Source organism: Aquarana catesbeiana, linkage group LG03 (genome assembly GCF_042186555.1).
Source record: "Aquarana catesbeiana isolate 2022-GZ linkage group LG03, ASM4218655v1, whole genome shotgun sequence".
Lineage (NCBI taxonomy): Eukaryota > Metazoa > Chordata > Amphibia > Anura > Ranidae > Aquarana > Aquarana catesbeiana.
In genome coordinates, this window is record NC_133326.1 from 406797223 (window position 1) to 406810933 (window position 13711).

The 13711-nt window shown below is 39.1% G+C and overlaps 1 protein-coding gene across 1 annotated transcript in view; it reads left to right on the plus strand.

Annotated features, from left to right (window-relative positions):
* The window catches only part of RARS1 (arginyl-tRNA synthetase 1), a 217756-nt gene that overhangs the window by 189453 nt on the left and 14592 nt on the right, over positions 1–13711 (plus strand). Inside the window, exon 13 of the mRNA XM_073620712.1 lies at positions 13518–13690. Within this exon, the coding sequence (XP_073476813.1) occupies positions 13518–13690 (173 nt within the window). The remainder of the gene's footprint in view (positions 1–13517; positions 13691–13711) is intronic.

The window sequence follows — 13711 nt, forward strand, 5'->3', positions numbered from 1 at the left end:
CCTGGAAGGGGGCACCCGCTGGGCCCAAGGGGCTTCCTTACTACAGGGTCTTATCCGGGATAGTTAGGAGATCGGTTTCCTTATCAGCCTGAAGTCACAATACACAAGGAGAAGAGTTTCAGGAGAACAGGTGGGACAGGTTTGGCCAGTGCTAAACTAAAAGGTTGCTGAAGTCTCTCGCTCCAACTTACCATAGGTCGTTCTTGGAAGAGCTCCTCAGTTTATATTGCTATGTTCATGCGTAAGGTTTCCTGGATCATGCTCAATGAGCACCTTGCAAGTAAGCTTAAAGTGGTTGTTAACCCACTTTCACAAAATTGCATAATCCATTCTATATCTTAATGCAGTGCCCCGCTGTCTCTGTGTTTTATTAAAAAGACCTCCTTTACCATATTTCACGGCGGCTCCTGGTGCTCATGTCACCGGCCGTGTCTCCTCTCTGCCCATCTGACAGAGGGGGGGGTCGAGATTCCCCCACTGACGTCAGCAGGAGGAGAGAGGAGATAAGGTAAAGGAGTTATTTTTTAATGAAACACAGAGACAGCAGGGCACTGCATTAAGATACAGAATGGATAGTATACAGAAATATTTGTTATTCCTGAAGCAGGAGGGGAGTGGGGCGGCAATGTCACTAGATGACACGCAGAGAGGGGAGAGGAGACGGACACAGAAGAGCAGAGCTGCGGATGACGGAGGCACGTAAACTGACCACGCTGTCAGGGCTCAGCAGCCATGATTACCATGGTCAGTTTACAGAGGGGAGGGGAGAAACTGGCAGGCTTAGCCAGGTTTATTAGGTGTTGTCCAAATTATACAGCTGTATAAAATGCTTTAAAGGAGCAGGATCCATTTTTTTTTTTTGGGTTACCAAACGCTTTAATGATTCCGTGCCCTGGTTTAAAAAGGTATGGGAGCCATGGGCTAATTATGTAATAAGAATATTCCTGCGCTACCCAATTGGAAAAAGAAAAGAAAACAAGAACTCAGAAAAATAGTAAAAACGCACGTATGCGACTGGACAGCTGCGTGCACCGAAGCAAGGGTCAGACATAAGCCCAAAATCAAACTGAGGTATAGGGGGGAGGTGCTGCGCTAACCAGAAGAAAGCTGTAAATCTCTGTCTGTGGTCAATTAATAAAATGACATAAAATCGCATAATAAATCGCATAAATAGGTGTTGACACTAAAAACATTCAAGTCTTAATAATCAGCATCATGTGTATGTGAAAAAAAGTGCATAAAAATCCTTTTCAGTTGGTATATACTAAATGACAAAAAAAAATTGCATGTAAAATCGCATAAATAAGTGTTGACACTAAAAACATATAAATCTAGATAATCATGTGTAGGTGCACAAAGGGACATAAACACTACTTCATGTGAATAATTCTAAATAAAAATACATAGAATAAATCAGAAATAACCATCAAAAACATATCCTTATAAATGGTGCAAAACGTACAAAGTGCCAGTGCTTAAAGGTGATCTAGATATCGCAAATAAAACACATCAATCCAACGCAATATGGATAATAAATAATATAAATAAATGTCCCAATAATAGTGATATAAAATATATTGTGCTGGCCTGCGAAACAAATGACCAATGACATGCCAGTAAGTGCAGCAAACTTTAAGTGCCAGTGTAAAAGTCATTGAAGGTGCAAAAGCAAGTTCTGGTGTAATCAACAAAACAACAGTGGGGTGTCTGGGATGCAATTCACTCAGTGTCCTCTTCGTGCATAAAACACTAATGTAAGCAGTGGCCCCTTACCTAGCGGTGCTAGGTCAACCGCATGAATTGTAGCTAAAACGCCAGGTCCTGAGCCTCCATCGCGTCCCTATATCCACGCTTGCCGGTGTTGGGTTATCCTAATGGCAGCTGATTACAAGTGGCTATGGTCCTATCAGGGGTCCTGGACCAGCGCGGATCCTAGCTCAGCCTCCACATCTCAGGTATGTGTGTACAGGAATATGCAGGACAAAGGTACTTGATAGTGAAGTATGTCTTAACCAGGTAATGCTTTGTTAAAAATCTTTAAGTAGATGTACTCACATAAAAACAATGCAGAGCAAACCTCTCTCCTACGAGCAGCGAACTCGTTCTGTGTCTAGCAATGTGAAACAGCCTATGTAATAGGCTGCCTTAGACATAAGGCAGCCTTAGAAATAAAAATGGATGAAATTGAAATTACAACCCAATAAAATATAACAGAATTGGAACAATTAAAAAAAGAGAATTTAATACTTCAAACTAAGCTCGAAGATTACGAAAATAGAGCCAGACGTTCAAACTTGCGCATAAGGGGAATACCTGAAACTGTGACAGACCTGCAATCTACTATTACTGCTCTATTACAAGAACTAAAGCCAGATATCCCTATTGAACGTTTAGAACTTGACAGAGTACACAGAGCCCTCACAGCCAAAAAGAAAGATGGTAAAAAGAGTAGTGAACCCGCGCAGTGGAAATGGAAATGTGTTAATGAAATCTATGGAACTGCTGCCGCCCAACATGCAGTCACCATAAATGGGGACAGCTGAATTGATTGGTGTGGAAGAAGGGTATGGCGCTGTTCCTTTAACTAAATGATAATCCCTACCTGCGTATTTGAATGTCTCTAGTTCAAAACAAGGCATATAAGTATAAATTCCTAGGTATAAACAAGACGTGCAGGTATCTGATGGTAGTATCCTTAGAAAATATTGCACAATATTACACGAGCTATAAATATATATATAAAAAATTTTTTGATAAGCAAGCTATAAATATATAAAATAATAATGATAGTGTCAAATCCCATGCATGGTGTTGCTAATATATGTTCCAAATTGCATATATTGTGGAAAGGGGGGGGGGGGGACGAGGGGGAAAAGGAAGGTGGGGGAGATCAACCACTAGTGAAAAAACTGAAAAATATCCTAAAATCACTCCTAATAAAGTGCAAACGTGCTAGCAAAGTTCAAAGAAAAGTCCTTATTGTGTAATAAACTTGTTGTCAAATTCATTTAAACCCTTATTGGTGTAATCTCTTGATATATATCTTGTGTAGTATCTTGGTGAATGTGATGTTGTGATTATGATCCTTCAATAGTTTTGAATATCCTTGCTCTGAAAGTGCAGCCACTCACCGGATCACTACACCCCTGCAGGGGTATCAGGCAGTTACAGTTTTGCGCCACTGTACGGCAATCACTGGCAGACTCCGGGTCGTGATGTATCATATAAAAAGAGAGAAGGAGTGCCCATAGCGTAAAATCGTTTTTAAACAGATTTATTAAACAAGTAGAGAGGTACTCACAATCTCATAGTATGAATCAAGCGAAGTAGTAAAACGTCACGGTTAACCTTCAGCGCTGGTAAGCAAATAGTGTTGGGAAGCACAGATTAGGCCACGCCCTACGCGTTTCATCGTTAGGACGTCTACACGCTCCCGTAGACGTCCTAACGGCGAAACGCGTAGGGCGTGGCCTAATCTGTGCTTCCCAACACTATTTGCTTACCAGCGCTGAAGGTTAACCGTGACGTTTTACTACTTCGCTTGATTCATACTATGAGATTGTGAGTACCTCTCTACTTGTTTAATAAATCTTTTTAAAAACGATTTTATGCTATGGGCACTCCTCTCTTTTTATATGATACATCACGACCCGGAGTCTGCCAGTGATTGCCGTACAGTGGCGCAAAACTGTAACTGCCTGATACCCCTGCAGGGGTGTAGTGATCCGGTGAGTGGCTGCACTTTCAGAGCAAGGATATCAAAACTATTGAAGGATCATAATCACAACATCACATTCACCAAGATACTACACAAGATATATATCAAGAGATTACACCAATAAGGGTTTAAATGAATTTGACAACAAGTTTATTACACAATAAGGACTTTTCTTTGAACTTTGCTAGCACGTTTGCACTTTATTAGGAGTGATTTTAGGATATTTTTCAGTTTTTTCACTAGTGGTTGATCTCCCCCACCTTCCTTTTCCCCCTCGTTCCCACTCCCCCCCCCCCCCCTTTCCACAATATATGCAATTTGGAACATATATTAGCAACACCATGCATGGGATTTGACACTATCATTATTATTTTATATATTTATAGCTTGCTTATCAAAAAATTTTTTATATATATATTTATAGCTCGTGTAATATTGTGCAATATTTTCTAAAGATACTACCATCAGATACCTGCACGTCTTGTTTATACCTAGGAATTTATACTTATATGCCTTGTTTTGAACTAGAGACATTCAAATACGCAGGTAGGGATTATCATTTAGTTAAAGGAACAGCGCCATACCCTTCTTCCACACCAATCAAAAAGAAAGATGGACCCCCACGTGATATAATCACAAAATTTCATTATTACAGAACGAAAGAACAAATACTAATTGCTGCAAGAGAAAAAAAGGAACTTAATTTTCAAGGACACAATTATCAAATTTTTGCTGACCTATCCCAACTTACTATTACTAAAAGACGATCCATGAAACCCCAACTAATGGAACTGCAACGCCACAACATTATGTATCAATGGGGCTTTCCCTTTTCAGTCAGATTTAACTACCAAGGTACAATTTACAGAAGCAGATCAGCAGATGAACTACAACAAACCCTTTTAAAATTAAATCTGACAGAACCCACAAGCAGCAACACTCCCACACGCAGAAGAATGGCGTCATCTTCACCTTCAGGCAGCACCCAGAAAATTTCAGAACAAAATGGGAATCATCATTCTCACAAAAGAGGCCGTTATGCCACATCATCCATGGACCAAGAAGATTCAATGGACTGACATCCTAATTCCTGATATCTCTTCATTTATTATACTAAGAGATGGTTCTCTATAAAAAAAACCTATATTTATAACTGAATGTAACTGCATTCTGATAGTCACACACTGTGTGGGATCATGTTACATTCCAGTTATATTTCTTATTACTTCTGATTCATATAGCCTTAGAATATATAAGTGAAATAAGGAAATTCTTGTTCAGTTATATATTATCAGGTAATAACAATAGATTTATTACTTTTTAGGACAAATATGTTCAATAATCCAGAAGTAATGGAAGCTTTTTCTTTCTTTTCTTAAAACAAATATATTATTACCTAACTAGTTCCTAGAATTATGTTTTTGTTTATTCTAATCTGAAGCAATACAACCTCAGTTTTATGAGTTAACATATCTAAACAGTTGCATATGAATAAAATATGTAATTGTTTACTCTAAAAGGGTTAAAATCCCAAAATAATTCAAACTATCTTCATCAATACCAAAGTTATTAACAGTACCTTTCTAACTGAAATATTTAGCCTAGGGCAAGACTAACCATATACAACCAGCCTGGAATAAATAATTTCAACAAAAACTATATTCTGCACTCCAATTAATGAAACATCATTTTGATGTCTTTTGACATAGCACTTCTCTCCTGTAAGCGGAAGATCCGTGTACCCCCATTAGCCCTCCTCATTCTCCCAACCATATTATGTGGGAGTGTGACGAAGGCACTTATTCCCCTGAGAGAGATATTTATTCTCTTTCACGGGTAAATTGTGATTAATTATAATTTATACAATGTATCATCTAATCTCATATGTTTTTTGTTTACTCTTTACTCCAGAATTCACTGGTTTCTTTTCTATCTATTCATCTCTTCAGTCCACACAGGTTGATCTGCGCAGTCAGCTCTGCATAACAAAAAGTAAGTCAAAACTATTTGATCTATTGCCATGGCACCACTGAATATACTTTCCCTGAATGTTCAGGGAATAAATGTCCCTCAAAAAAGGACCAAAGCCTTCCGTACTTTCCATAACAAGAAGGCTCACATGGTATGCCTCCAAGAAACACACTTCACCAAAGATTCTACTCCAAAATATATTTCTCCTTTTTATCAACAAATTTACACGGCTTCTGCCTGTACCAAGCAAAGGGGAACTCTAATTGCATTTCACCGATCCACACCATTCACCTTATCATCAGAAATTAAAGACCCAGAAGGTAGATACCTGATACTCATGGGTTATATAATGGATACAGCAATCACGGTGATTTCCTACTACGCTCCTAACAAACAACCTACACCATTCCTCTCACATATATTACAAGTGATTAATACACACAAAATAGGAACAGTGATAATGTGTGGGGATTCGAACCAGGTCCTCCTCCCATTTCTAGATAAATCACCTTTTACACCATCCAAAATAACCTCTAGATTACCTTTTTCTCAACTTCTTTCCAAATACAATCTGGTAGATTCATGGAGAGAAAGTAACCCAATGAAAAAGAAATTCACTTATTTCTCGCACCCTCATCAAACCTTCACCAGAATAGATCATATTTTTCTAACAATAGGAATGATACCAGAAATTATTGCATCAGATATAATTCCGATTCCGTGGTCTGACCATAATGCAGTATACACTACTATAGCCTCAGCCATACCAAAAGCGCATGACCCAACGTGGTACTTACCGGACATAATGCTCAAACACCCACTACATCAGATGGCCATTGAACAAGCTTTAAAGGAATACATATCAATTAATAATACAACAGACTTCTCCCCAATAACACTGTGGGAAGCTCATAAGCCTGTCTTGCGTGGTACAATACAAAGACAAATGGCACTATTTAAACGGGAACGCAAAAATCTAGCAAAAAAACTAGAACTCAATTTTAATGCAGCCTACATATCATTTCAAGATAATCCATCTCAGAGTACAAAATCTCATCTGGAAAAATCTAGATTGGAATACGATCTATTTCTCACTGAGTCAGTTGATAAATCCCTCAAACGCTCCAAACACAATTTCTACATGAATACAAACAAACCAGGTACATATTTGGCTCGGGCATTAAATTCAACTAACAAATCTTTCAAACCAATACGTTTGAAATTATCAAAAAATGTTTACACTTGTAATCCAGTTAAAATAGTCCATAAATTTCACTCACATCTCGCAACTTTATACAAGACAAACAATGAATTTAATCCTACAGAGGCTGAATCCTTCTTCTCAAAAATAACCTTACCTGAGTTTTCTCAGAATCAAAAAAGCAGTTTGGATGAGCCTATAACTATAGATGAAGTTGCTAACGCCATAAAAGACCTAAAACTTAACAAAAGACCAGGCCCAGACGGCTACTCGGCTTTATACTATAAAACATTCTCAGAAATACTCTCTCCCATTCTCACTGAAACTTTTAACAAACTTCTAGATGGACATTCTTTTCGGCAAGAAACACTAATGGCAATTGTTTGTATGATCCCAAAACCCCTTTCTGATGATACTTCCTGTGTGAATTATCAGCCTATCTCTCTGTTAAACCTCGATATTAAATTATTAGCAAAAATAATAGCAAAACGCCTCAATAGCATTATAGGAAAATTAATACATAGAGATCAAGTAGGCTTCATGCCAAATAGACAGGCAGGCGATAATATACGCAGGGCAGTGTTATTGACACATATTGCTAAAAAACGGAAAATCCCTTTATGTTTTCTATCTCTCGATATTAAGAGGGCATTTGACACAGTATCCTGGCAATATATGCAATATTCATTACAAAAATGGGGTTTTGGACCCCACTTTTTAACATGGATCAAAACATTATATAATAAACCCAAAGCCTATATAAAATATGCTGGATACAAATCTGAAGCCTTTAATATCGAAAGAGGTACCCGACAGGGTTGCTCATTATCTCCCTTATTATTTGCCCTTATACTCGAACCCATGGCCCAATACATCAGAACAAACCAAACTATAACTGGCATTGAAGTAGGAGGTATTACACACAAATTATGTATATTTGCAGACGATATATTACTTTTTCTATCATCACCACAGGTCTCTGGTCCTAACTTAATACCAGCTCTTGATGGATTTGCAGCCCTATCCGGCCTTATGATTAATCCTAAGAAATGCCTAGTGCTTAATATTTCACTCACAAACATGGAATTGATCCCGGCTAGGGCTGCACTCCCATTCACATGGGCAGAAAAATCAATCCCATATCTTGGAATTAATTTAACAGCATCTCATTCTGACTTATTCTCAACCAATTATCCTCCTGTATTAAGACAGATCACAAATCTAATAAAACAATGGTCGCAACTTCCTTTATCCTGGATAGGGAAGATTAATGCAATCAAAATGACTGTTCTGAATTGAATATAAAGAGCTGCACTTAGAACAATGATTTAGGTATGCTGCCCCCCTTAAAAGAGCTTCCCTAGGGATTCTCTGCTGATTGAAATTGTGTTGACAAGGGGTATGGCGCTCCCTATGGGGTAATGTATGGGAGGGGTGGTTTGTTGTGTTCTCAGGTGGTTTCCCCCAATGTAATCCTAATAGAGGTACCTAGTACCCGCAGGGAAACTTAATTACCATAAACATATACACCCATATATACCAGCAGAGATAAACGGTTGTTGTGGACAAGGAACTATCTTCAGTGGTGGTTCACTCAGAACCCTATATTAAGGGGTGTGAGCTAAGACCCCTACAGCTGTGATAGGTCTGCACCATATACCACCACAAAGTGAGATAACTATGCCGTATATGTGTAGGACATATGTATACTCTACTAGTGCAAAATAATCCAAACCATAAATATAAATAAACTCTACTTAAACAGTGCGAAATAAATATATATAAAGGTATGTTGCCAAAACATTACATATTATAATCAAAGTTGGTGCAAAGAAACATATTATAATCAAAATTAGTGCAAAGAAAACCCAGTTAACAATTTTTCGGTGATTATAGTCCTTAAAGTGAAATAACTTGTTCAGACCCAGTGTTCCAAGCAATTTCGTGACTTGAGTGCTCTCGGATAATTCCTGTGACTTTTGTGCTCCCCCTTACGGGTCCCCACTCACCAGATCCAACAGCCCCAGAAGGGGCAACCAGCATAGGATGTCTTAATCACGGTCTCCTCTCCACAACAGTCATGCGGGTTTCCGTGCTGTTGGTTTTCCCAATGGGTTCCCGGATCCACCAACCTCAGACGGGACAGATTGCATGGGGTATTGCGGTCACAATTTTCTCTCCCCCACCGTCCTACCGAGCATCCAGGTAGTTTCCTTACTATTGGGTTCAGTGTTCACAATGGCTCCCTCATAGAAAGAAAAAATAGGAGGCTCCCATGGTGTAGTAAGTATAATAACTTTTATTCAAAAACTCCATCAGCATACAACGGAGTAAAAATAAAAATAAAATTAAAAACAAGGATAGGCTAAGTTGAATAAATAAAAGTTAGTAGTTTGCTAACTCAGGGTACAGAGATGTGCCTGAGAACAGGCCCGTATCGATAAGATACGTGCCGCTGATTGGAGCTGTTTGCGCTCCACCTGCGTTCCAGACAGGGTCCGTACCCGGAAGTGACGTAGCGTGTGTGGCGCCGTCGTACGCGTTTCGTCATTAACGTCCGTTGCTGAAGACGTTAATGACGAAACGCGTACGACGGCGCCACGCACGCTACGTCACTTCCGGGTACGGACCCTGTCTGAAACGCAGGTGGAGCGCAAACAGCTCCAATCAGCGGCACGTATCTTATTGATACGGGCCTGTTCTCAGGCACATCTCTGTACCCTGAGTTAGCAAACTACTAACTACTATCCTTGTTTTTAATTTTATTTTTATTTTTACTCCGTTGTATGCTGATGGAGTTTTTTGAATAAAAGTTCTTATACTTACTACACCATGGGAGCCTCCTATTTTTTCTATCTATGAGGGAGCCATTGTGAACACTGAACCCAATAGTAAGGAAACTACCTGGATGCTCGGTAGGACGGTGGGGGAGAGAAAATTGTGACCGCAATACCCCATGCAATCTGTCCCGTCTGAGGTTGGTGGATCCGGGAACCCATTGGGAAAACCAACAGCACGGAAACCATCCCGAATGCCCCGCATGACTGTTGTGGAGAGGAGACCGTGATTAAGACATCCTATGCTGGTTGCCCCTTCTGGGGCTGTTGGATCTGGTGAGTGGGGACCCGTAAGGGGGAGCACAAAAGTTACAGGAATTATTCAAGAGCACTCAAGTCACGAAATTGCTTGGAACACTGGGTCTGAACAAGTTATTTCACTTTAAGGACTATAATCACCGAAAAATTGTTAACTGGGTTTTCTTTGCACTAATTTTGATTATAATATGTTTCTTTGCACCAACTTTGATTATAATATGTAATGTTTTGGCAACATACCTTTATATATATTTATTTCGCACTGTTTAAGTAGAGTTTATTTATATTTATGGTTTGGATTATTTTGCACTAGTAGAGTATACATATGTCCTACACATATACGGCATAGTTATCTCACTTTGTGGTGGTATATGGTGCAGACCTATCACAGCTGTAGGGGTCTTAGCTCACACCCCTTAATATAGGGTTCTGAGTGAACCACCACTGAAGATAGTTCCTTGTCCACAACAACCGTTTATCTCTGCTGGTATATATGGGTGTACGTATATATATATATATATATATATATATATATATGCGTGCAGGTACAGATATATATGTTTATGGTAATTAAGTTTCCCTGCGGGTACTAGGTACCTCTATTAGGATTACATTGGGGGAAACCACCTGAGAACACAACAAACCACCCCTCCCATACATTACCCCATAGGGAGCGCCATACCCCTTGTCAACACAATTTCAAAATGACTATTCTACCCAAATTGCTTTATCTATTCAGAGTCCTCCCTATTCCAATTCCTTCCTATTTTTTGAGAATAGTACAAAAAAGAGCAACTTCGTTTATATGGGGCTCTTCTAAACCACGTATACCTATACACACACTACATCTTCCCAAAAATAAAGGAGGCCTGGGATACCCTAATTTTACTAACTACTACAGAGCAGCACATTTGGCCAGTCTGTCCAAATACCATGCAAAACAGGAAATCCCATTATGGGTATTTATAGAGGCTTCAGAAAATGACCCTCTATTAATATCAAATTTATTATGGCTTGATCCTAAAGACCGCTTTAAAATTCATAATCCCATAACTAAACACTTCTTATCTCTCTGGGATAAACTAAAAACCAAATATCAGTTACAATCTCCACACAATCCTCTCCTTTCTTTTATCAGAAATCCGGCCTTTTATCCGGCATGGATCTACCCAAATTCTTTTAAAGCTTGGACAACATCAGGCATTCAGACACTAAATGACTTCATAGCATCTAAATCATTCCTTTCATTCCCATCGCTTAGAGAAAAATATGATCTACCAAACTCTGAGATATTTAGATATCTCCAAATCAAAAATTTCTATACACCATTCCTAAAGGGGGATACACCATTATCCCAATTATCCATTTTTGAATCAATATGTACAAAAGATCCATTTGCTAAAGGTACAATTTCATCACTTTATAATCAATTATATGGAGTAGCAAATCTTAATAGACCCTCTTACGTTCAGAGGTGGGAGGAGGACCTGGGACGAACTTTAGAAGACACGGACTGGTCTAATATATGGCTCACATCTAAGTCATCTTCACCCAACATCTTGGCACTGGAGACAAATTATAAAGTCCTAACTCGCTGGTACCTTGTACCCGCTAGAGTGGCAAAATATTCACCTAATACCTCAGCTCTTTGTTTTCGAGGATGCCCAGAAATAGGCACATATTTACACATATGGTGGACGTGCCCAGTAATCCAAACCTTCTGGAAGGAAGTCTTCGTGATCGCATCTAAAATATTTAAAAAAATAATACAACCAGATCCATATTTAACTTTACTTAATCTAAAACCGGAATGGTTAACACTCTCTCAATTCAAACTTATGATCCAACTAATAACGGCTGCAAAACAAACAGTGGCCAAGGCATGGAAATCTCCTACATTGGTACTAGCAGAAACAATTCACAGAATGAATAATACAATGTCCCATGCTAAGATGGTAGCCATCGATCAAATTCCAAAATTTGAAAAACTTTGGCATCCTTGGATAAAACAACAGTTCCTGTCAAATTTCAATGACTCTGTCCTGTTGCCATGGTAACAGATTAAATGACTTACAGAGACACCCATTCTAAGGCTTCAAAGAAAACTAAAAAGAATAATAAACTGACGAGCGGGACAACCTTGTGGACCATACCTCTACCTTTCAACCCTTTTTCTTCTTTCTCTTTCCTTTTCTCCACCTTACGATTAAAGCTCATTATCAGAATTTATTTGACCTATATACACTCTACTTGTAAACAATATGTATAGTAGGTATAAATCATTTAAATACCTACAAAAGTAATTAAGGAAATGATATATATCTTTAATTTAGGTTTACGTGAACCCAATGTTTAATATTTGAAATTTCATGATATTTACCTATATAAACCCTACTGTAAAACAATAAGCTTACTTTATAGATTCTTGTAAACTTACTTTATGTATCTTTGTGTATCTTTATAACATTGTATACTCAATAAACTTCTTTTGACAAGGAAATTATACTGAAGGCTCTTCGTCTGGGTTTCCCCCTCTTCTGTCTGTATCTGTTTTTTGTTCCTCTTCTGAGACCTAGGTTTCGGCGTTCCAAACTGGCCCCCCTCCTACTCCCCCTTTCTCCTTCCACTTCTTTCCTCCTATATTTTTGGATTGTATGCTTTTAGGATTGGGGCTAGTCCCCGTTTTATGCTTTAGGGGGCGCATTGGGTCCACAGACTCCAGTGGCCCTTTTAGTCACTTGAAATACTTCAGTATTTATATGTTTATCTATTTTACGAGAGCCTCTGTGTTCGTTATACTTCCATTATAATTAAGATGAGGCTGACACTGTATTTACACTGTATTTTGGTCAGGGCTCTGGCCTATGTGACCTCCCTGTACAAAATAAGTTTTGTATTCTGACTTTCTTTAATAGTAAAAATATTAGAAGGGGGGAAAAAAATGACACTTAGGCCCCTTTCACACTGGGGCGGTAGGGGGCGTCGGCGGTAAAACAGCGCTATTTTTAGCGCTGTTTTACCGCGGTATTCGGCCGCTAGCGGTGCGGTTTTAACCCCCCGCTGGCGGCCGAAAAAGGTAGCTGTCGCGCTGTCCCATTGATTTCAATGGGCAGGAGCGGTGAATACACCGCTCCTTCACCGCTCCAAAGATGCGGCTGACAGGAGATTTTTTCTTCTCCTGCCAGCGCACCGCTTCAGTGTGAAAGCCCTCAGGCTTTCACACTGAACAAACAGCGGAGGCTGTTTTGGGGCAGTTTGCAGGCGGTATTTTTAGCGCAAAAACGCCTGCAAACTGCCCCAGTGTGAAAGGGGCCTTACAGAGAATAAAAGCATCAAACAGCACTGTTCCAATGTAAAACCTTGATTTTTTCCAACTTCAAAGATAGCCGCTGGACAGCATGCATGTGCAGTGACGTGTTCCCTAGCTCCGGAGCTGAGCCTTATCAAACACTTCATAGTATTGTCATAAAAAAGCTGTTAGACCAAAAAGTATTATTAAACCTTTTCATTTTCTTGTTTTGGTCTTTTCTAGGTTCTGACTCCTGAGGAATTAATAACTGCTCAAAAATCTGTTGCCTTTGGTTGCATTAAATACGCAGACTTGTCCCACAATAGGATGAATGACTACATCTTCTCATTTGACAAAATGCTGGATGATCGAGGAAATACAGCAGCTTATCTTCTCTATGCTTACACTAGAATAAGGTATATGTAGCCAGATGCAAA